The sequence below is a fragment of the Hyaena hyaena genome, unplaced genomic scaffold, assembly GCF_003009895.1.
Source record: "Hyaena hyaena isolate Hyena2069 unplaced genomic scaffold, ASM300989v1 scaffold_643, whole genome shotgun sequence".
Taxonomy (NCBI): domain Eukaryota; kingdom Metazoa; phylum Chordata; class Mammalia; order Carnivora; family Hyaenidae; genus Hyaena; species Hyaena hyaena.
Window position 1 is genome coordinate 180,277 of NW_024081277.1, and position 23,104 is coordinate 203,380.

A 23,104-nucleotide genomic window follows, 5' to 3' on the forward strand; every position below is an offset into this window, starting at 1 on the left:
AGGTCACATGTCTTCATCTCTGTGGTTTAGGCTCGACTCTCATAACGGTGTTTGAACAAGTGGGGAGCATTCCGAGTCTGACATATGATGAGGACTTTGCTGTGCACATATGTCACAGGGACAGTCATTACCCTCAGCTGCACATTCGCAATGCCAGGTAAGGCTGAAGCAGTGCCTTTTCCTACCTGAGTTTTACATGGACACTTACCTTACACAGAGTTGCTAAATTGCCATTTCTTACTGTAAGTGATTAGAGCTTGGATTAAATTGTTTTATAATATCCATAAGTATTACTTCATTTGGAGATGTTTATAGTTCCCCTTGATGACATAATTTATAGGACTGGGTATCTGATGAGACTCACTTGGTGCTATGTGGCCAGCAAAGTTGTGCATTTACTACTTACGGGTTTCTGAAAACACACAATCCTTGGCCCCACACTGAGTCAGATAACTTTCAAATAAACATAAAAGTGAATCTGCCTATTTAGTTTTCCCAATAGAACCCACCTATTTTCCAAAATCCAATGAAAGAGGATTCTGTTGACCCCAAAGAGGAGCTTTGGAGGTGGACGGTCTTTACCATTCAGTGGGCCCCATGACATGCCCCAAGGTTCAACAGTCTTAAGGGGATGGCAGTGGAAACAGAATCTGTTTTCCAAAGATGTCTACAGCACTGTCTTCTATCCTTCAAACCTTCCTACAATGTGGCTTTGGGAGACCGCTGTGCCAGAGAGGCTAGAGGTTGGCTCTGGGGTCAACAATCCCAGCTAGGCTCCCACTGACAGTCAGTATCAACTGCTGGCGTGTGAATGAGCCACTGTGGACATCCAGCCTAGGAGACCCCCACCTTTCCCAGTAACTGGAGCCCAGCTGACTGACATGTGACTGCAGCCACAGGAGACACCTAAGCAAGAACTGACCAACTGAGTCTTCCCAGATTTCTGACTCACAAAATTGTGAGCAAAATAAAAGGGCCTTTTTGAAATAAAAATGCATAATGAAATCATTTCAGAAGGGCAGTTGCTTGGTTTTACCAGTGAGGAATAAATTGCATCTTCTTGGGTCAGCTGAAGATGCTTGGGTCAGCAACTTCTTGGGTTGCCATAAATGGTAGATTTCTTTAGAAAGTATTAAATTTAAATTTTTAAAAGGTGAGAGCCTACTATTTACCAGGCATATAGTATTATGGCATATTAAGAATTTGCAGGGGCGCCTGGGTGGCTTAGTTGGTTAAGCGTCCAACTTTCGCTTGGGTCGTGATCTCGCGGTTCGTGGGTTCGAGCCCCGCGTCGGGCTCTGTGCTGACTGCCAGCTCAGAGCCTGGAGCCTGTTTCAGAGTCTGTCACTCCCTCTCTCTCTGACCCTCCCCTGCTCACGCTGTCTCTCTCTCTCTCCTAGAAATAAATAAATAAATAAAAATTAAAAAAAATAAGAATTTGCAGTAATGACATCAGATAGATCTCTATTCTTTTAAAAATTTTTTTAAATGTTTATTTATTTTTGAGATAGTCAGTGAGAGAGAGAGCACGAGCATGGGAGGGACAGAGAGAAAGGGAGACAGAATCTGAAGCAGGCTCCAGGCTCTAAGCTGTCAGCACAGAGACCATTGTGGGGTTCAAACTCACGAACCGTGAGATCATGACCTGAGCTGAAGTTGGACGCCTAACCAACTGAATGGGCACCCTGATAGATCTCTGTTCAGATCTTGATTTGACTACTCACCAGATGGTTTAACTTAAAAGGAGAACTTGGCCTCTTCAGGCCTCAGTTTCTTGCTCACCAGTGGGTGTGAGGGTATTGTCTACTGCCTGGGATTATTGCAATGAATGGATGAGCTGATGAAAGTCAGGTACTTAGAACTTTCAGTCACATGTAAGTATCGAATGAGATGAAATTATTACTCTTATTGATATTATTAACTGACTTGGAAGGGAAAAGGACAGAAAAAGATGAAGACAGCTTCATATGAGACCTCTCTGCCCCTGCCCCCAATCTAAATATTCATCATGAAGCACATGTTTACATTCACAAACTGTGGTGCAATATCCACAGTGGACACTCCTCAACAGTGAAATGCAGTGAACTACTTATAGGCGCAGTAGGGTAGGTCAATCTCAGTTTATGCTGAGTGAAAGAAGGTAGACATAGACACAAAGACCATATACTGTTGACTACGCTTGTATGATGTGCAAATGGCTCATCTGTAGAGACAGAGAACAGATCAGAGGTTGCCTTTGGTGGAGGGAAGAGTGAGACTGGGAGAGTTCTGGGACAATGGCACTGTTCTGTGTCTTGATTGGTGGCTTTACAGTTGCCAGAACTCAAACAACTTTATACCTGGGGATTTTACTATATGTTATTACACCTCAATTAAAAATAATTTAAAATAAAAAAGGCTTCACAGAGCCGGTAGCCTCTGAATCTGGTCAGAAGGGATAAGCCAGAGGGACAGATTGGGCAAAGGTATAGAGGCAGGAAAACACCTAAAATGTTTATTACCAGGCAGTAGGCAGGTGTGGCTGCTGTTCAAGGTGTGCAGAGGAAGAGTAGGCCACTGGATAGCCAAGAAAGAATCATAACAAGAAGCCTTTATCCTAGAGCCAGCAGGGAGCACTATAATAGCTGTGTGTGAAGGATAACTGACTTCCATGTGGTCAGTGGCTTATAAGGGAGGAACAGAACAGTATGGCTGAGAAATGATTCTAGCTGGAATTCAGGCAAGTGACAAGTCAAATCCAGGCAGTGACAAGTCAAAGACATCCAGCTGGGGCAGGTGCATGGATGCAAAGAAATGTTTGAGGGGGAAAGTTGAAAGATGAGGATGAGTTCATGATGACCCAGGTTTTCAAGTATGGGAGGATGGTGGGTTCATTTGCTGAGAGTAGAAGTAAAGCATTAGATGGACAGGGGCGCCTGGGTGGCTTAGTCGGTTAAGCGTCCGACTTTCGCTTGGGTCATGATCTCACGGTTCGTGGGTTCGAGCCCCACGTTGGGCTCTGTGCTGACTGCCAGCTCAGAGCCTGGAGCCTGTTTCAGAGTCTGTGTCTCCCTGTCTCTCTGACCCTCCCCTGCTCACGCTGTCTCTCTCTCTCCCCTAGAAATAAATAAAATATTAAAAAAAATTTTTTAAAAAAGCATTAGATGGACAATTGGAAGGTAGAAATGTAGGTCCTCTCATGAGTGAGGAGGTAGGGGAAATAAAGGAGATTGTTTAGTTGTGGAGGAGATTTTATTTTATTTTTAAATGTTTATTTTGAGAGAGAGGGAGAGAGAGAGAGAGCATGAGCACAGACAAGGGGCAGAGAGAGAGAGAGAGAAAATCCCAAGCAGGCTCTGCCCTGTCAGCTTGATGTGGGACTCAAATGCATGAACCATGAGATCATGACCTGAGCCAAGACAAAGAGCCTGCCACTCAGCCAACTGATCCACCCAGGCACCCAAGGAGGAGATTTTAAAGTGAAAAAGCAGAGGCCTATGGAAGAATTTTGAATGGTGAAAATGAGCTGTGAATGATAATAAGGAAGAGAACTAGAAGAGAGGAAGAGGAGTCTTGTAGAAGTCAGACTTCTTAAAGTGGCAAAAGATGTAGGGAAATCAAATAATTTGAGTCCAGAAAGAGGCCATTGCATTTGGAAATGTAAAAAGATACAGATGAGTTGAATAAAATTGATGAACTTCTAGCCAAACTGACCAAGAAAAAAGAAAATTACCAATATCAAAAATGAAAGAGGTGATATCACTACAGATCTTATAGACGTAGAAGGATAAGGGAATACTACAATCGTTCTGTAAATTCAACCATTTAGATAAAATGGGCCAATTCCTTCAAAAACGCAATGTACCAAAACTCATTTAAGAAAAAAATTGTAATAACTTGGAGAATTCTGTGTCTATTAAAAAAAAAGCTGAATGAACTAAGCCAAAGCTTAGGTACTTTAGCATAGATATTCAGCAAGATGTTACTGTATTATTATCTACTATTATAATAGATAATTCTGTAGAATTCATTAGAACATAGAATATAGATATTCTGTATGATCTACTATTAAAATAGAAAATTGTATATAAATCTGATACCACAATTGACATGTACAGAGGCAGCGTATCTAAAAATCACCTATTTCTTTCACTTTTTAGTAAGGTGACATCTTTGTTAACCTACTGACTGATGCCCCACTTGTGATTCAGGATGTAGGTTGCTTGAGAAAAGACGTAGACCATGCCCCGCCCAGTGGTGGCTTCTAGTAAGCATATGGCAGCTAGTGGTTTTGAGTTAGTCTCTCTCCTCCTCTCCTTTCCAACCCAAACCTTTCTTCCTTTCCTTCTTTTACCCTTGAAAAATTTAGGGTTAAGGACTATAACCTTCTAGGAGACTAGGCTGTCCTGGCCTGGACTAAATCTTCCCGATCCCTGACCCGATCCCGATCTTGCTCATTCAGCATCTGATGGTGAAATGTCCTGCTTGCCCAGCCTACAGAAAACCTGTCAGTAGCAAATCACAGGAGGAATATAGTCCTCATGGTAAAAAGATGACAGTGGGTACTTTGTAAGGAGGAAGGGGCGTTTATAAAAGACAATTTAGCATATAGTAGTAGAAAATAGACATCATGAGGGAATGGTGACATTGTGATGGTTGATGTTTTTGCTTATTGGAAGGTAGAAAAATGTGACACATTTTAAGAAGCCCTCTGTCCGAAGTGTTCACATTTGAGTTTTGATACTAACAGGTGTAGAGTTTCAGGTAGCTGGAAAATGTACTTATGTGGATCATTTCCCTCCTTAAGGATGCAGGAAAAACGACTTTTCAGAAGGTCAGATGGGCGTGGCTGTGTCCTCTTAGGCTGCTTCATTTCTCTTATTTCCCCCACATTGATTTTTTGACATCTGTTTCATCAGTAGTTACCTGCACTGATAATTAATGGTGAAGAACACAGTTCTTAAGACAGTAAACCAGGGAAGGGTTTGGGATGTAATTATCCTTCTGCTGTTTACCTAGCAACATGTTCAAAACGAGGGAATTAACACTGTAATCCCCAGTCCCAGTTCTTTGATTTACCCATGTGGAAAATTGTGCTGTAATCTGCCGCTCTACTTAGGCACTAATTATAGAAGTTACTGTTCTGTGTTTTGCACAATATTTGAAATAAAGCATGACTGCTTCTGGACACATAATCTATACTGGGCTTGAGTAATATTCAATGATGGATTTGAGATCTTCTCAGACTGAGAAACTATTGGAATAGTACTTTTGGGGGAAAACCTATCTTTTTCAAGTCTTTCAGTTGCAGGGGGGAGTTGGGAAAGACTCACCAGGGAAGGATTATATGCTGTCCATCATGTTGTAAAATAACTAAAATGGAGTACTGCTTTTTTGCTGATAATAAAGGCTAACCAAAGTGTGTGGACATTATTGCTATGTAAAATAGATGAAAGACAATTTAGGACTTTAAAACATAAGACTGGTGGTTTTTAAATACTAACTTTTTGCCTCTTAAAGCAATTATTTTTATTAAGGATTTGACAGCCTCATGCTTTTTTGAAATTCGCTAAAGTTGGACTTTTGGGTAATTTCATATAAATGAATGTTCTGATGCTTAAGTCATGAGAATCCTAAAGCTCTCAAGGAGAAGGGACAGCGCAATTAGGAATTTCACCATTGCTCTTCTTGAATTCTGGTAACTGACCCAGGAAATAAAATCTGGTTAACAATCTGACTGGAGTGACGCGTGCCAAGATAAACTTTTGGATCAGATCCTGGTGGTATAAATGGCAGGGGCCTCCTATTGGCCTTGAATGCACTTTGAAGTCATTTAGGGTTTAAAATTCTTCATCATTTATTTATTTTTAATGTTTTGTTTATTTCTGAGAGAGAGAGAAACAGTATGAGCAGGAGAGGGTCAGAGAGAGAGGGAGACACAGAATCTGAAGCAGGCTCCAGGCTCTGAGCTAGCCGTCAACACAGAGCCCGACACAGGGCTCGAACCCACGAACCGTGTGATCATGACCTGAGCTGAAGTTGGATGCTTAACCGACTGAGCCACCCAGGCGCCCCCCAAATTCTTCATCATTTAAAAAATCATGACATTTTCTAAGGAGTAGAAACTAAATGGTTCTACAATTCGTCTTAAAATTCTAAAATGGGATATATGATTGAGAAATGATGGACTTGATTTTCTTAAAGAGACCACTAGAGGTCGGAAGAGATCTTGAAAAGAAAAGGTGCTTTGTTTTTACACATCTGAGGAAAAAGACTGACTAGGTTCTCCTGCCCCAAATTGATACAGTGTTCATGGTAAAAGATTGGTTTAACCAAAATACACTGCTTTCTTTAGGACTTCTACTGGATTAGGTTCTCTGTGAGTTTTTTTCTTCTTCATTCACTGATTTCTTAAAACATAAGCACACATACACTCACTCCTCTCAGGCTTGAAGAAATAGAATATTTATGGCATTTAATGTAACATCAAAATCATTTTTTCTATGCTACATTTTTAAGTCTAGCTAATGAAATGCAAATCCTCTCTGAATGTGGAAAATACCGTCAGACAGGAGAGAAGAGGCCATGCCAATATTCTGAATGGAAAGGTGGCTCAGTCCTGCTGCTGCTGGTGTTCCAGTCCTTAAGTGTGAATTTTCCATCTGTGAATTAACAATGCTTTCTTTGCTGGCAAGGAAACAATGCCATCTCCCCAAATCAAAGGAAGCTAGCCTAGAGATTTTCCTCTAGGATCATAATTATTCAGAAGAAGGTCTGGATGCTGAAGCTTTGAAACAATCTGAGGGTCTACCCATCACCAAGAGGCCGTGCCTGTCAGCTGGGAAAGTTCTGTGGGTTCTAGGTATCACGATGTTCCTTGAAAGCCTGGCTAACTGACATAGTGGAAACAATGAGAGTTTGTCCTCCCAGGAAACCAGAGAGAGCCATCAGGTTTCTGTCATCCTCCACCTTGCCTTCTCTTGGGTTTAGAGGACACCCATACCCCGAGCGATGTGTCCTTGAGAGGCTGTTGATTTTCTTGCGTTTTGGATGCTACTCCATTTTCATCTGGAACATTTTTCAGAGTCTGATGGACATTTAGGTACCTGAACAATGAATCAGTCTCTATGGAATGGACTTTTAGTTTCTTCCAAACGAGTTAAAATAAAATATTCTATGCTAATTGTATTAACAAGTACATTGTTGCCTCCTCCAAGCCACTTCCTGAATGGAAGATATAAAAGAATGTTGTTTTTCACCCGGAAAATGGTGTCGTTCCGGTTATACTTTAGGTTGATGAATTATAACCTTACATAGTCTAACCCCTGAAATGCTGTGGGTCACAGAGTTGCCAGAGATGTGGCTGTACGGTGCTAAATGAATTCACATGAAGTGGCTCTCCCATCCCAGAGGTAGACAGTGCCCACTGCCTCAGAGTGCTTGAATGTAAGCATTTTACTGGATGCGTTGTTTTTGGTAGCTGGAGTGTTTTGTTTCTGTGGGGCTAGACTTTGTCATATGCCATTTGAGACTCTGCAAGGCTGATGTCATACTTTATCATTAGCACTGGGGCTGATGCAAGATCATAAATTATCGATTACCCCAAGGAATGCATTTAGCAGAACAAGTTCCTCTTTATCCATTTTGGGGAAGAGCTGAAGTGAGAGACTCTTTGAAACTCCACAAGTTGGATATTTTCTTCTTATTTTTCCCAGAAGAATTAGAATTGAGGCATGATTAGGAATAACTTTGTTAATAGGCTGCTGAGGGTTCATGCATAGGTGTACAGCCCTCAGGCACTCTGAGCCTTTATTTCTGATTTTTGTATCAATGGAGTATTATTTTTGTGTCCATCCTATGTAGATAAAAGTCCATCATACACAGTTGATTTTAGAATTTTCTACATGACAGGTGTCTTGATTCTCTTAAAAAAGGACTAGTATATTGAATTATTTTCATATTATTTACAACAGTTATCTCTTTTAATATCAATTTGGAGATTTATTTTTGGCAAATCATTGGAAAATGGATTTCTTTGCTATTCTCTCCTAGAATCTTTTTTTTTTTCCAAACAAGTATCACTCAGGATTCTCTTCACAGAGAAAAGCCCCCTATTAGCCACCCTCCTTTGACAGGTTAAGTAGGGAGTTAGTTTCTGGAATGCGGTGGGGTGTACTAGTAGGCTCTTTTAGTAGAGGTCCTGAATGGTTGGGGGACCCAGCCAGTGGGGGTTTCCACGTGGGATGTGAGAGGGCATGTGAAGTCTCCCCAGAGCAGATTGTGCTGAGGGCTTACTGTCTGCCAGGGTCCCTTTTATCACTACATTGTACCCTCCCTGCTGTCCTTGTCCCTGCCTGCTTAATAGATGAGAAACCAAGGCTTAGTATTCAAGTGACTGGGCAGGTGGCTCAGTCAGTTAGGGCTGTGGTCTCACTCTCCACATGGGTCCCCTCAGGCCACACATTGCTCACCTGGAAAACGGGCTTAGCATTGGCACCCCTTGGTGCTGTGAGTGCACATGGCATACTGAATGAGGTCCCAGAATATGGTATGGGCCCTATCTGTGTTGGCTGTCACTGTTGCACCTGTGCTGCAGTCTGCAGTGTATGCAAATGTCCAAAAGTTCAGCAGAGCTAGTCTCTGGTTAAAGTGGTAAAGACAGATTTTAATCAATAATAACTATTACAGTAGGGAAAAGTGTGCAGTGTGAACTGAACTCAACTTTGGTTTGTGCAGAAGTTACTGGGCCTATTAAAGAGAAAATGAGGGAATTCGGAGGGGGTGAGGGGAGTTGCAGTAGAGTCAGGGGAGTGACAAATGACAAGAGGTGGGAAGCGGGTTTGTTCCTTGTGAAACCCATCTGAGTTTGCTAGCTGGAGTTTATTGAAGTTAGGCTCCTCCCCTTCCACTGGGACTGAGAGACAGGGGCCCTACCTTCAGGTGTTGGCTAGAACAAATAGGAAATTATTTTGGCAGCCTTGCTTTTTCAGAAAGGTAGGGCTGGAGTCATCCTAGGGATGTGGCCTTGAGCTGTGAGAAACTTTATTGATTTTTCAAGTCTTTATAAGCCAAGGTTGAAGTCTCGTTGAGAAGAGAGTTCAGAGTATCTTAGCTAACCTTTGTTATGGAGAAACACAGAACTCCCTCTCTGTCCCCAGAGAGCATAATCCTTGACTGGAAACATGCCCTGCTTTGACATTAACATCAAAAGTGGACAATAGATCTCCAGTTTTGATCCTGTCATTAGGTTACCAAGAAAGGAGGCTGGGATGATGAGCCACTGGAGAGTGTGGGGTGGAAGGATGCTGGAATTTGGAATAAGTGAGTGAGTCACAGTGCTGGATATGGACAGAGGCTAAAGGAGGAGAGATGGTGAGGTCTTCTTCTAGGGACAATGAGTAGATCACCTTGTGTGTCATTATTGGTGATAATTTTGGAAAGAGGCCTTAAAAATGAGGCTAAGGGCTTGACCTCATCCCAGAAATAGTGGAGGCTAGCAAAAGCTTTTGAATGAAGGAGTGAGGTGAAGAAAGCATGGTTTTAAACAGATTAGTGATAGTGGATGGAATGGGAAAGTTTATATCTACAGTGTCCAAAGGGCAACTAGCACAGGGATTCAGGCTCCTATAGTGATAACCTCTTCCATTCCATGCATTGATTATAAATGTTCTTTGTCCTTATGGAGCTTTCCTGCCTAAGTAGGAGTAATGTTTATAATAATAGCATATCACCCACTATTACCTCAACATTTAATTTACTGTCTTTATGACAGATGAGAAAACTATGGTATAGAGAGGTTAGTTAATATGGGTGATATGCCTGAGGTCACAGTCATTAAATCCAGATTTAGGCTTTCTGGCTTCCAGCCCAGACTTTGACCACAAGACTGTATCATTTATTCTCCAGTCATTTCAGAAGAGGACCATGAGCCTTCGATGTATTTATTATGGAGCTTTGGAACACCCAACCACACATGGCCACTGGTAGTTCTCAAAAGTAATTGTGTACAGACAAAACTAGATGGGCAAATAGTCAGACTATTTAAAAAAATTAGTGCAGAGCTGAAATAGCTTGTGAAGTGGCTATGGTGTGAGAGTACAGTCAAGTTCATCCTAAAAACACAGTTGGTGTTTGTTTCTGGATCCATTTAATAAATACAATGTAAGTATATTTAATTAGTCATTATTTTAACAATTCCAGTATAATGAACACACAGTGTTATATTAGTTTCAAGTGTGTAAGGCAGTGACTCAACAGTTCTATACATTTCTCAGTTCTGGATCCATGTATTAGACTCTCTACTAAAGAATCCCTCTGAGGTGCTGGCATGTGGAGTGAGACTGTTGGTTGGTGATGACATCATACTCAGGTTGATAGTATAATAAGCAAATATCCTGGTTGCCTGGATAAGGACCCTCTGCTCTCTCTCCTTCCAGAAAGTGTTGGCAAGAGGTTGGGAATAAGATTCAGCCTGGGGAGTTATGTTTAATCCATGATGGTTATCATCTTCTCTTTGTTTTTTCCTTCCTGTATCGTGGTCTGTTGGCTAGCTTTCTCCTTACCTCTGAGTTTTCTATACTGTTGGCTAGCTTTCTCCTTACCTCTGAGTTTTCTATAGGAGAGACCTAGTTTTTCAAATATGTATTTCTTTCATCAAAATGTTTATTACTGATGAAAAAACAACATCATTCCAACAGATGAGGCTCACCAGAGGTAAAGATTTCATCATTGGAATAAGATGGGGATTTTCATCAAGAGTGTGTGGAGTGGTCCAGCTTAAAGCGTTTAGATGTGGGGAGTGGACCTGCGACAGGACTGGGAGAATCCGATCTGGGAGTTGAGGAGGAGCTGGGTGGATGAGCCGTGGTGTTGACCCCTGTCCCTTGAGCCAAAGTCTCCTCTCAACTGTTTTGCTTGTGCTCATGCTTCTTGCTGCCCACATTCAATAGAATGTCAAAGTAAAGAGAAATTTTTGAAATGCATTGTTGACTTAGTGTAGTATGTGATATCAGGGTCTAAGCTGACCTGAGTTCATAACATGGCTCTGTTGCCAAGTATTCCTGTCATCTCAGGTGAAGCTTTTCATCATCCTCTTGAGCCTTGCTCTCTGCCTTCTATAGAGTGAAGATGGTAATCCCTACCTCCTGGGGTAGCTATGAGAAGTATACCAACGGAGATAATCTGGATAAAGCCCTGGGCTTTATATACATACAAATCGCTCAGATGAACTTACTATTAATGTCAAAGACAACATATTAGAAGCTCAAATTGGATGATGAAGATGGAATAATAATGAAATAAAGGGGGGAAGAGATAAAAATTAGTAGCCAAATCAGATATATTACAGAAAAACAACAATAACAAAAAAACTGTGGAACATTTTAGTAAGAAAAGTACCAGGAAAAAAGTATAAGAACATCGTAGGCAGGTACAATAGAGTAATAAATATAACCAATAATATACTAAAAATAAGAAAAGAATGTTAGAAAATGGCAGCAAAATGGAGTCTAAGGGCCAGCATCACTGTGGTACCATAAACCTGGTTCTTGGTTCTCCTTCTTCTCCCACGCTGGTTGTCAAGGTCACTGTTTGGAGTCCTGACAAGGGAAGTTTGAGGTGAATGTTTCCAAGGGGGTGAGCAGAGAGCTTCATTATTTTTAAAGTAGCATTTCCCCCTTTATGAGAAATGTAGCAACATGTCAAGAATAAAGGGTAGACTTCTGGTCCAAGATGGCAACATAGGAAAACCCTGAACTTACCTCTACGATAGACACACCAAGTCAATTGCTATTTTGGAGCAATTTGTCTTGAAGAACTGAGGATTGACTGAACAGCTTCTGAACAGCACAACAGAGGACAGAGGGACCACATGGAGAATGGCAAGAGAGGCAGAGGCCCAGGAATGAAGGGAACCCCTACCCTGGATGCTGTGCACTGCAACAGGCCAGGAAATTACCTAGGGACCATGAGCAGCCTCATCTTTCCTGGGGCACAGAAAAAAAGCCTTGGTTTAAAAGGGCAACTAGAGGGGTGCCTGGGTGGCTGAGTTGGTTGAGTATCTGACTTTGGCTCAGGTCATGATGTCACGGTCCCTGGGTCCTGTATTGGGCTCTGTGCTGACAGCTCAGAGCCTGGAGCCTGCTTCAGGTTCTGTGTCTCCTCTCTTTTTGCCCCTCCCCCATTTGCACTCTGTCTCTCTCAAAAAATAAACATTAAAAAGTTTTTTAAAGAGCAACTAGAATATAAAGGAACCAGCTCTAGAACCTTGCAAAATGACAGAGGAGCTGCTGGAACTTTCTGTGGGTCAGAAGGACTGGTTAATACCATGGTATCTGTTCTCCATCAAACTTGATAAGCATAAAGGGTACCATGGGTCCATGTTGGGCAAATGCATAAACTAGGTTAAATATTCATATTTATCCTAGTACTTCTCAGTCTTTAGTATGAAACTGTGATACTCCAGAGGGCACCTATACTAGGAAATTGTCTTTAGACATTGGAATTCTTTTGGAGGGACAAAGGGGAAGCTAGGGACAATGTCATAGAAGTAGTGCTCTTTGGAAGACGTTTGGGAAATGCTGTTCCTAGCTTTCTGTCCTTTGTCTCAGGACAAATGATGGCCCACATTCCATACCCAAATATGCTGAGTGTGTTCCCTCTACCTGGGATTTTCCACCCTCAGCTCTCTTCACATAGCTCTCTTCCCTTTTCTTCATTCGGGTCTCAGCTCAGATGTCTCTCCTCAGAGAGGTCTTCCCTGACCACTTGACCCTGTCACTCTCCATCCCAGAGCACTTACCACAGTTTGAAATGTTTGAAGCGTTGTATTTGCTATAGTTTCATTCTGTTTCTCCTGTAAGAATGCAAGTTCATGTCATGAGCATGTTGCTGTGTTCCTGACATTTAGAACAGGGCCTGGCACATAGTAGGTGCTCCACTGAAGGAAGGAACACTGAAATTAATGAAGCCTTTGCACTAAACAGGGTAGAAGATCATGATGATCTCATGCCGATATTTCTGCGCTATGACACCATTCTGAGGGAAACTTACGGCGAGTACTTCCTGGCTGAACTAATCGAGGCCCAAGATGAAGAGAATCATGCTGTCGTGTGTGAGGTTGGTGATTAACCACCTGGGCTACGCTTAGTAAGAGAAATTAGAGAAATAAGCACATTGCTCTTGGTTTGCCCAGCACCCCTGGAGCTGCCAGTCCCTCCCTGCTTCCTAGGGCCTTTCAGGTGGCACCAGGCCTGCTTCTGAGCTGTGGCTTCACCCTCCTTCCCAGTGCGACCTGGCTTTAGGTTTTTGTGAGATGCTACCAGATGCCAGGCTGCTGTGGACTCTTTGCCCTGCTCCTGGAGATAGGGATGGGAGTTAGGGTGAAAGGGAGAGATTCTTGAGGGTGTCTGAGGGGATTTCTGAGACCCCAAGATCCTAGAGGCCAGAGATCACAGACCAGCATCCTGCTGACACATGGATTTTGTTTGACTTGGAAAGTAATTTTTTTAACTTTTTTAAAAAAATGTTTCTTAGCATTTATTTATTATTGAGGAACAGAGAGAGACAGAGCACGAGCAGGGGAGAAGCAGAAAGAGGGGGAGACACAGGATCTGAAGCAGGCTCCAAGCTGTCAGCAAAGAGCCCAACGCAGGGCTTGAAACCACAAGCAGGGAGGTTATGACCTGAGCTGAAGCCAGACACTCAACCAACTGAGCCACCGAGGTGCCCCTTTAACTTTTTGTTTTGGCAAAATTTCACACTTACAGAAAACTTGTAAGCACTCAGGTTCCCTAAATGGTAACATTTTACCACATTTGTGGTAAATCTTTATCATTCTCTTTGCTTTTTCTATGTATTTCTCTCTTTTAATGTATAAACATATATATTTATATTATAAACATAATTATACTATGATATAAATATACATATATATATATATAATTTAGGAATTATTTACTTATATGTTCTTCTGAACCATTTAAGAATAAGTTGTGGATGTAGTGCCCCTTTACCACTAAGTACTTCAGTGGTTATTTCCTAAAAACAAGAATGTTCTCTTATGTAACTGTAGTACAGTGATCAAGTTGAGCACTTGTGATTCCTACACTCCTCTTATCTAATCTACAGACCTTATTCAGATTTTATGGACAGTCCTTTAGAGCAGAAGTAAATCCACATCATTTATTACATTCAGGTGTCTCTTGTCTTCGGTTTCTTGTAACCTGGCGCAACTCCCTAGTCTGCCTTTGTTTTTTATGACAGTGACAGTTTTGAAGAGCCCAAGTCAGTTATTTTGTGCAATGTCTCTCAATTTGGATTTGTCCAGTGTTTTCTCATGACTTGATTTAGGTTGTAGATGAGTAAGTTTTGTTGTGTTAGCGGCTACCATTCACACATTAGGAAAGTGTGCATAACTGGGAATTTCTAGTGTGTCTAGAAAAATCATAAGGCTTGCTGTTGGGACTGCTCTTCTTTCTGCAAGTCCCCAGAGAGTTGGAGCTTTGAAGCAGCTGACGCTGTAGACGATACAGGTGCCCTCGAGCCCACCAACCTAGCCCTGGTTAGCATGTCAGTCGTGACCACTGATTCAGAACATGTTCCACGAATGTCCTAATTCCACGGCAGCCATCCCAGAAGCCTTTACTGAGATGGGAGGTAGGGATGGGAGTAAAGAAAGATGGACCCCACCCCCTGGGGTTTTGCCAGCTGTAGACCCTGAAGTCTAACCCCTAAGGAAGTGAGAAGAGACACAGAAGATAGCCGGCAAGCTAGCTAGCTTTAGTGTGTGTCAGCTCAAAGCATGGAGCAGGCAGATCTTGCGCCCAGGGTGGCTCCTGTGAGCAATGCTGCACCTCACCTCGTGAGACTGGCGCTCATCCTTGCCCCGCCCCTAGAGGCATTCCGCGGAGGGACACTTCTCCCTTACAGATTTTTAGCTAGTCGTGGCTTCCTTCTCTGAATCTGCTCCTACAAGATTTAATAATTGGGATTCAATCCTAGTTCTGATAGCAAAACGTTAAGTGTACTGAGGTATATTTAGGCCTTCATATTGGTTTGAGCCTGCTGAAAATAGGCGTTCCTGAAAAATACCATGATGGCTTTCTACTTCATGCCACTCCATCTGAAGCATTGGGTATTTTTTTTTTTAATTTTTTAAAAATGTTTTATTTATTTCTAGGAGAGAGAGAGAGACAGCGTGAGCAGGGGAGGGTCAGAGAGAGAGGGAGTCACAGACTCCGAAACAGGCTCCAGGCTCTGAGCTGGCAGTCAGCACAGAGCCCGACGCGGGGCTCGAACCCACGAACCGCGAGATCATGACCTAAGCGAAAGTCGGACGCTCAACCAACTAAGTCACCCAGGCGCCCCAGCATTAGGTATTCTTCAGAGTTGAAAGTGCTGGGGCGCCTGGGTGGCTCAGTCGGTTAAGTGTCCGACTTCGGCTCAGGTCATGATCTCGCGGTTTGTGGGTTCGAGCCTCGCGTCGGGCTCTGCGCTGACTGCCAGCTCAGAGTCTGGAGCCTGTGTTCAGAGTCTGTGTCTCCCTCTCTCTCTGACCCTCCCCTTCTCATGCTGTCTCTCTTTCTCTCAAAAATAAATAAAACTTTAAAAAAAAAAAGAAAGAAAGAGTTGAAAGTGCTGAAATTGGGATATTCATGGGGTTTGCTCCGTGCTATGGAGAAATTGACTAAAATTAAAAAAAAAATTGGGACTCTTAGTGCCTCAGGGCAATTAGGGAGTGTGTGATGACTGTTCAGCATAGGGCCGTAACCAACGGCAGCTGCTTTACACGTGTATGAGAAATGCCAGGAAAATATTCTAAAGAAGTAAGTACTCAAACTTGAGCATGCATTGAAATAACTCTTGGGGTGATTAGAGCACAGATTACTGGGACCCATCCGCAGCGTAGGTTCTGGGTGGGCCTGCGAATGTGCACTTCTCACTAGTTCATGGGCGATATTGATGCTGCTGGTTCAGGGACCACGTTTGAGAACTCTGTTTTAAAGGAATGAAGCTCCCCTGCAAATGGCTCATTATTGACTTGTGTAGAAAGATCTCACAAGGTCAGCCTTTTGTTGCTGGTTTTAGGAATCAAAAAAAGAAAGCAATTCGAATGTGAGCTAAAATGTTCCATTTGCATCGCATGAGGAATCTAGAGGACAATTTTTGTAAAGGCCTTCAAAAGCGGTTTATGTAAGCTCGGACTGAAGATTGCTTTTGAGAATAAGATTGTCTTATTTTGAATGAATTTTTGTGTTTCCTTTTGCATAGCATAATTACCAAATATGGATAGAACCTTTGCGTGCCCAGACCTATAATGAATATTTCATTCATAGAATTCCAAGGTTCAGACAAAGATGACCACAAATTACTTTTTTTCAAGTGGATGTTTGACCTTTACTTTGTGCCAGTTTATTGAAAAGCATTCAAAGGTGGGTCTTTAGCAGTTTTACTTCTAGGATGATCATGATCGTTCAGGGATTATTCATACATTAATTTCTCTATTTGACAAAACTGTAAGAGCTATTTAATGAATATCACTTTTCTTGGAAGACATGGAATCAAACTTATTTTATTCTGATAATATGATCTGTTTGAGGCTTGTTTCTACATCAGTGGTTCTCAAGCTCAGTTTGTATGAGAATCACCTGATTCTGATTCTGATCAGGTAATTCTGATGGGGAAGCTTTTAGACTGTGCCCATGCCAACAAACTTATATCCAGAATATATAAATAGCTCATATGACAATCAAGAGACAAATAATTCAAATAAAATGTGGGCAAAGGATTTGAATAGTCATTTCTCCAACAAAGATATATAAATGGCTACAATAAGCTCATGAAATGACACTTATTAGTCACTAGGAAACTACAAATCAAAACCACAATGAAATACCACTTCACACTTGCTGGGATGATTATAATAAAAGAGAGGGACAATAACAAGTGTTGGTGAGGATGTGGAGAAAGTGGAACCCTCATACATTGCTGGTGGCATTTTAAAATGGTGTAGCCACTTTGGAGAACAATCTGGCATTTTCTCAAGAAGTTAAACATAGAATTACCATTTGACTCCACAGTTCCACTCCTAGAACTGAAGACATGTCCACGCAAAGACATGTACACGAACATTCATAGCAGAATTATGCATAATAACCAAAAAGTGGAAACAACCCAAATGTCTGTTTGCTTGTGGATGAATGAATAAAGAGACAAAAGGCGGCACAGCCATACAATGGAATATTATTAGGAAATCAAAGGGAATGAAGTACTGATGCATGCTATGACATGTTTGAACCTTGAAAACATTATGCTAGGTGAAAGCACCCAGACATCAAAGATCACTATTATATGATTCCATTTATATGAAAGCCTAGAATAAGCAAGTCTATAGAGACAGAAAATAGATTAGTGGCTGGAGAAAAGGTAGATGGGGAATAACTAATAAAGGGTATGGGGTTTTTTTCAAGAGTGGAGGAGACTAAAATGTTTTGGAATTAGTAGGTGAAGGTGTGCACCTTTGTGAATATAATAAAAGCCACCAAATATATATATATTCATTTAAGGTTTATTTTTATGGTAGGTAAATTATATGTCAGTTAAAAATCCTACTGCTAGCATGTACTTAGATGAAGTAGATCAATCTTTCGGGGCTATTTCTAAAGAGCTCTCTATATGGTTCCAATGTGCAGTCCAGGTAGTGAAACATTTATCTACATGATGGAAAACGTATCTGATGAAGGAAAGGATGACCTTTGAGAAATAAAGACATTAGTTTTTTTAGGTGATAACTGGCCCTAAAAATTAGATTCTGAGGTAGTAGTCTCTAATATTTATTTTGTTCCCAATGAAAGGATTTTATTTTTATTTTTTCATCTTTAGTAATCTTGTATTTTCCTTTAAGGACTTGCTTTTGTATATTTTCATTCAACCTATAGCTTCAGGCTAATGGAAAAAGGAAGAGTCAGGAACTATTTGGGCACAGCAGCACCATTCTGAAAACTATGTCTTTACATGATGAGACAAAACTACTGAGAAGTAATGGTTCTCGCAGACCCCAGTCAGGTCTTTTAATGACCAAAATGGACAAACCCAGTTTAGTCAGGGCTTTGTTTTTGGGAGAAGGTTTTTATTTATTTGTTCCAGCTTTATTGAGATATAATTGACATATACCATTGTGTAAGTTTAAGATGTACACCATTTTGGGACACCTGGGTGCCTTAATTGGTTAAGCATCCAACTTTAGTTCAGGTCATGATCTCATGATTCGTGACTTAGAACCTGGCTTTCTACTGTCAGCACAGAGCCCACTTGGGATCTTCTGTCCCCCCACTGCTCCGCCCCTCCATGGTGCGCATGTACAACCTCTCTTAAATAAATAGACATAAAAAAAGATGTACACCATGTTGAATTGATACTCATATACAGTGCAAAACGTTTGCCACCACAGCATTAGCTGACACTTCCGTCTTGTCACATAATTACCAGTACTTTCTTGTGGTGAAAATGTTTAAGGTCCACTCTTTTAGCAACTTTTAAATACATAATACAATATTGTTAATTATAACCACCATGCTGTCCATTAGATCTTCAGAACTTACTTATCCTATAACTGGAAATTTTGTGCCCTTTGACCAACATCTCTCCATTTCACTTACTTCCTAACCTCTGGTAACCACAATTCTACTGTTTCTATGTGTTCTCCTTTTTTAAGAATCCATATATAAGTGATATTGTGTAATATTTGCCTTTCTCGGACTTATTTGGCTTAGCATAATACCATCATGGTCCATCCATGTTGTTGCAAATGGCAGGATTTCCTACTTTCTCATGGCTGAATAATATTCCATTGTATGCATATATACCACATTTTAAAATTCATTCATCTGTTGAAGGACACTTAAGTTGTTTCTGTATTTTGACTATTGTGAAGAATGCTACAATGAACATGGGAGTGCAGATATCTGCTCAAGATCCTGTTTTTATTTCCTTTGGATATACACCCAAAAGTGGGATTGCTAGGTCATATGACAGTAATATTTTTAATTTTTTGAGAACCCCCCATACTGTTTTCCATACTGATTGTAGCAATTTACATTATCACCAACAGTGCATGGGGGTTACTTTTTTTTTTTTTTTGAGATTTTGTTTGTAAGTAATCTCTACACCCAACATGGGGCTTGAGCTCACAGCCTTTGAGATCAAGAGTCGCATGCTCTATCTACAGAGGTAGCCAGGTGCCCCAGGAGGGGTTATTTTTTCTCCACATTCTTGCCAACACTTGTTATCTCTTGTCTTTTTGATGACAGCCATCCTAATAGGTGTAAGGGACATCTCACTGTGGTTCTGATTTTCATCTCCTGATGATTAGTGAGGTTGAGCCTCTTTTCATGTACCTGTTGGCCTTTGTATGTATTCTTTGGAAAAAATGTCTATTTAGATTCTGTGTCCAGTTTTAAATTGGGTCATTTTCCTCCTGTTGAGTTGTATGATGCTCTTTATGTATTTTGGATATTAACCCCTTATCTGATATTCCAGTATGTGGTTTAAAATACTTTCTCCCATTCTGTAGATCACCTTTTCATTGTATTCCTTGTTCTTTTTGCTGTGCAGAATCTTTTTAGTTTGGTATAGTCTTTCTTATTAATTTTTGCTCTTATTGCTTGTGGTTTTGGTGTCATATCCAAAAAATTGTTGCTAAGAACAATGTCAAGGAGCTTCTTCCTTACATTTTCTTCTAGGAGTTTCAGGTGTTATGTTTAAGTATTTGATCTATTGGGAGTGGTGCGAGATAGGTGTCCAGTTTCACTCTTCTGCATGTGGATACCAGTTTTCCCAACTGTGTTTGTTGAAGAGACAATCATTTCTGCATTGAGTACTCTTGACTCCCCTGTTAAATATTAGTTGCCCATATATGCAGGTGTTTATTTCTGGGTTCTCAATTCTATTCCAGTCACTTTTTTGTCTGTGTTTACCCTAGTATCATACTGTTTTGATTATTATGGCTTTGTAATATTATTTGAAATCAGAAAGTGTGATGCCTCTAGCTTTGTTTTTCTTTCTTAGGATTGCTCTGGCTATTTGGTGTCTTCTTGAGGTTCCATATACATTTTAGGACTGTTTGTTCTATTTCTGTGAAAAGCGCCATTGGAATTTTGATACGGATTGCACTGAATCTAGAGATGGCTTTGGGTAGAATGGACATTTTAACAACATTAATTCCTCTAATCCAATTGTTTTTAATACTATTGTTAATAAGATTGTTTTCTTTATTTCTTTTTCAGGTATATTGCTGTTAGTGTATAGAAATGCAACGGATTTCTGTACATTGGTTTTGTATCCTGCAACTTTACTGCATTTGTTTATCAATTCTAACAGTTTTTTGGTGGAGTCTTTAGGATTTTCTCTATATGAGATCATATCATTCTAAAACAAAGATGGTTTTACTGCTTCCTTTCTAATTTACATGCCTTTTATTTCTTTTTCTTGCCTGATTTCTCTGGCTAGGACTTTCAGTTTTATGTTGAATAGGAGTGGTACCTTTGTCCTGTTCCTGATCTTAGAGGAAAAGCTTTCTTTCAGTCAGTCACTGTTGAGTATGATTTTAGCTATGGGCTTGTCATAAATGGTATTTGTTTAATTGAAACATTTGTCTACTATATTCTGTTTATTGAGCATTCTTATCATGAAGCATGTTGTCAAATGCTTTCTCTGGATCTATTAAGATGCTCAGGTGATTTTTATTTTTCTATTAGTGTGGTGTATCATTTATTGATTTGTGTATGTTGAACCATTCTTACATCACAGGAATAAATCCTGCTTGATCATGGTGTATGTTCCTTTTAATGTGCTGTTGAATTCAGTTTGCTAATATTTTGTTGAGAATTTTGTATCTGTATTAATCAGAGATATTGGTCCATAGTTTTCTTTTCTTGTAATGTCCTTATCTGACTATGGTACAAGGGTAATGCTGGCTTTGTAAAATGAGTTTGAGGGTATTCCCTCATCTTCATTTTATGGAAGAGTTTGAAAAGTATTTGTGTCAATTCTTTAAACATTTGGTAGAATTTGCCAGTGAAACCATCTGGTCTGGGGCTTCTCTTTGTCAGGAGGTTTTTGATTGCTGATTCAATCTCTTGGTATTGATCTGTTCATACTTTCTATTTCTTTATGATTCAATCTAGGTAAGTTGTATGTTTCTAAGAATTTATCCATTTATTGTAGGTTGTCCAATTTGTTGCCACACAGTTGTTGATAGTAGTCTCTTATGATCCTTTGTATTTCTGTGTTACCAGTTGTAATGTTTCCTCTTTCATTTCTGACTTTTTAAATGTTTGGTTGGTTGGTTATATAGAGAGAGCGCACATGTGCACACAGGTGGAAAAGGGGAAGAAAGAGAGGGAGAGAGAGAGAGAATCCCACGCAGAATCCACACTGTCAGAGCAGAGCCCAATGTGGGGTTCAAACCCATGAACTGTGAGACCATGATCTGAGTTGATATCAAGAGTAGGACACTTAACTGACTGAGCCACCTAGCTGCCCCTCATTTCTGATTTTATTTGAGTCTTCTTTCTTTTTTTTCTTAGTCTAGCTGAAGGTTTGTCAATCTTGTTTAACTATTCAAAAATCAACTCTTAGTTTCGTTGAAATTTTCTGCTGTTTTTCTAGCCTATTTCATTTATTTCTGCTCTAATCTTTATGTTTGCTAACTTTGAGCTTAATTTGATCTCCTTTTCCAAGTCGAGGTGTATATTTAATTGTTTATTTGTAATCTTTTTTTCTTGATGTAGCTATTTATTGCTGTAAATCTACCACCTAGAACTGCTTTTTCAACATCCCATAGGTTTTGGTATGTTGTCTTTCCATTTTTGTTCATTTGAAGAGATATATATATATATATTTAAATTTTTTTAATTTATTTCTGAGAGAGAGAGAGAGACAGTGTGAGCAGGGGAGGGTCAGAGAGAGAGGGAGACACAGACTCCGAAACAGGCTCCAGGCTCTGAGCTGGCAGTCAGCACAGAGCCCGATGCGAGGCTCGAACTCATGAACCACAAGATCACGACCTGAGCCAAAGTCAGACGCTTCACCAACTGAGCCACCCAGGCGCCCCTGAAGATATTTTTTTAATTTCCTTTTTAACTTATTCTTTGGAACAACTCCATGGTTGTTCAGGAATGTTTTGTTTTGTTTTGTTTTGTTTTTAAATTTCTACTTATTTGTGAATTGTCCAAAATGCTACTGTTTTTTAGTTTTATAACATGTGGTCAGAAAAAGATACTTGGTATGATCCCAAGTCTTCTTAAATGTGCTAAGACTTGTTTTCTGATCTAACATGATTATCCATCCTGGAGCATGTTCTGTGTGTGCTGGAGAAGAATGTATAGTCTGCTGCTGTTGGATGACATGTTCTCTGCATGTCTGTTAGGTTCCATTGAGCTAAAGTATTGTTTAAGTCCAACATTTCCTTATAGATTTTCTGTCTGCATGTTCCATCCATTTTTGGATGATTGTTACATCTTCTTGATAAATTGACCCCTTTATCATTTACATAATGCCTTTCTTTGTCTCTTGTTACTTTTTTTGGTGTAAAGTCTTTTTTGTCTGATGTCAGTATAGCTACCCCTGGTCTCTCTTGTGGTTTCCACTTGCATGGAATATCTTTTTCCTTCTTTTCACTTTGAGCCAATGTGTTTTCTTAAAGCTGAACTGGGTCTCTTTTAGGCAGCATGTAGTTGAGTCTGTCTTATTCTTTCAGCCACTTTGTGTTTTTTGATTGGAGACTAGAATTCATTTACACTTACAGTAAGTAATTATTGATAGCTTAAGGATTTACTAATGCCATCTTCTTGATTATTTTCTGGCTTTTTTTGTAGTATCCTTGTTCCTTTCTTTCCCTCTTACTGTCTTCCTTTATGAGTTGATGAATTTTTGTTGTAGTGGTAACTTAGATTCCCTTTTGTTTGTCTTTTGTGAATCTACCATAGGTTTTGTTTTGTGGTTACCATGAGACTTACATAAAATGCCTCATGGCTCTAACAGTCTATTTTACATTATTAACAACTTAACTTTGATCACATGTAAAATTTTACCTTTTTTACTCCCATACTTTATGTTTTTGATATCA

At 40.3% G+C, this 23,104-nt stretch overlaps 1 protein-coding gene across 1 annotated transcript in view; it reads left to right on the forward strand.

Annotated features, from left to right (window-relative positions):
- Nucleotides 1-23,104, forward strand: part of CFAP61 (cilia and flagella associated protein 61) — a 275,380-nt gene that overhangs the window by 12,251 nt on the left and 240,025 nt on the right. The window contains exons 5-6 of the mRNA XM_039216607.1: nt 31-157; nt 12,963-13,095. Of these exons, the coding sequence (XP_039072538.1) occupies nt 31-157; nt 12,963-13,095 (260 nt within the window). The remainder of the gene's footprint in view (nt 1-30; nt 158-12,962; nt 13,096-23,104) is intronic.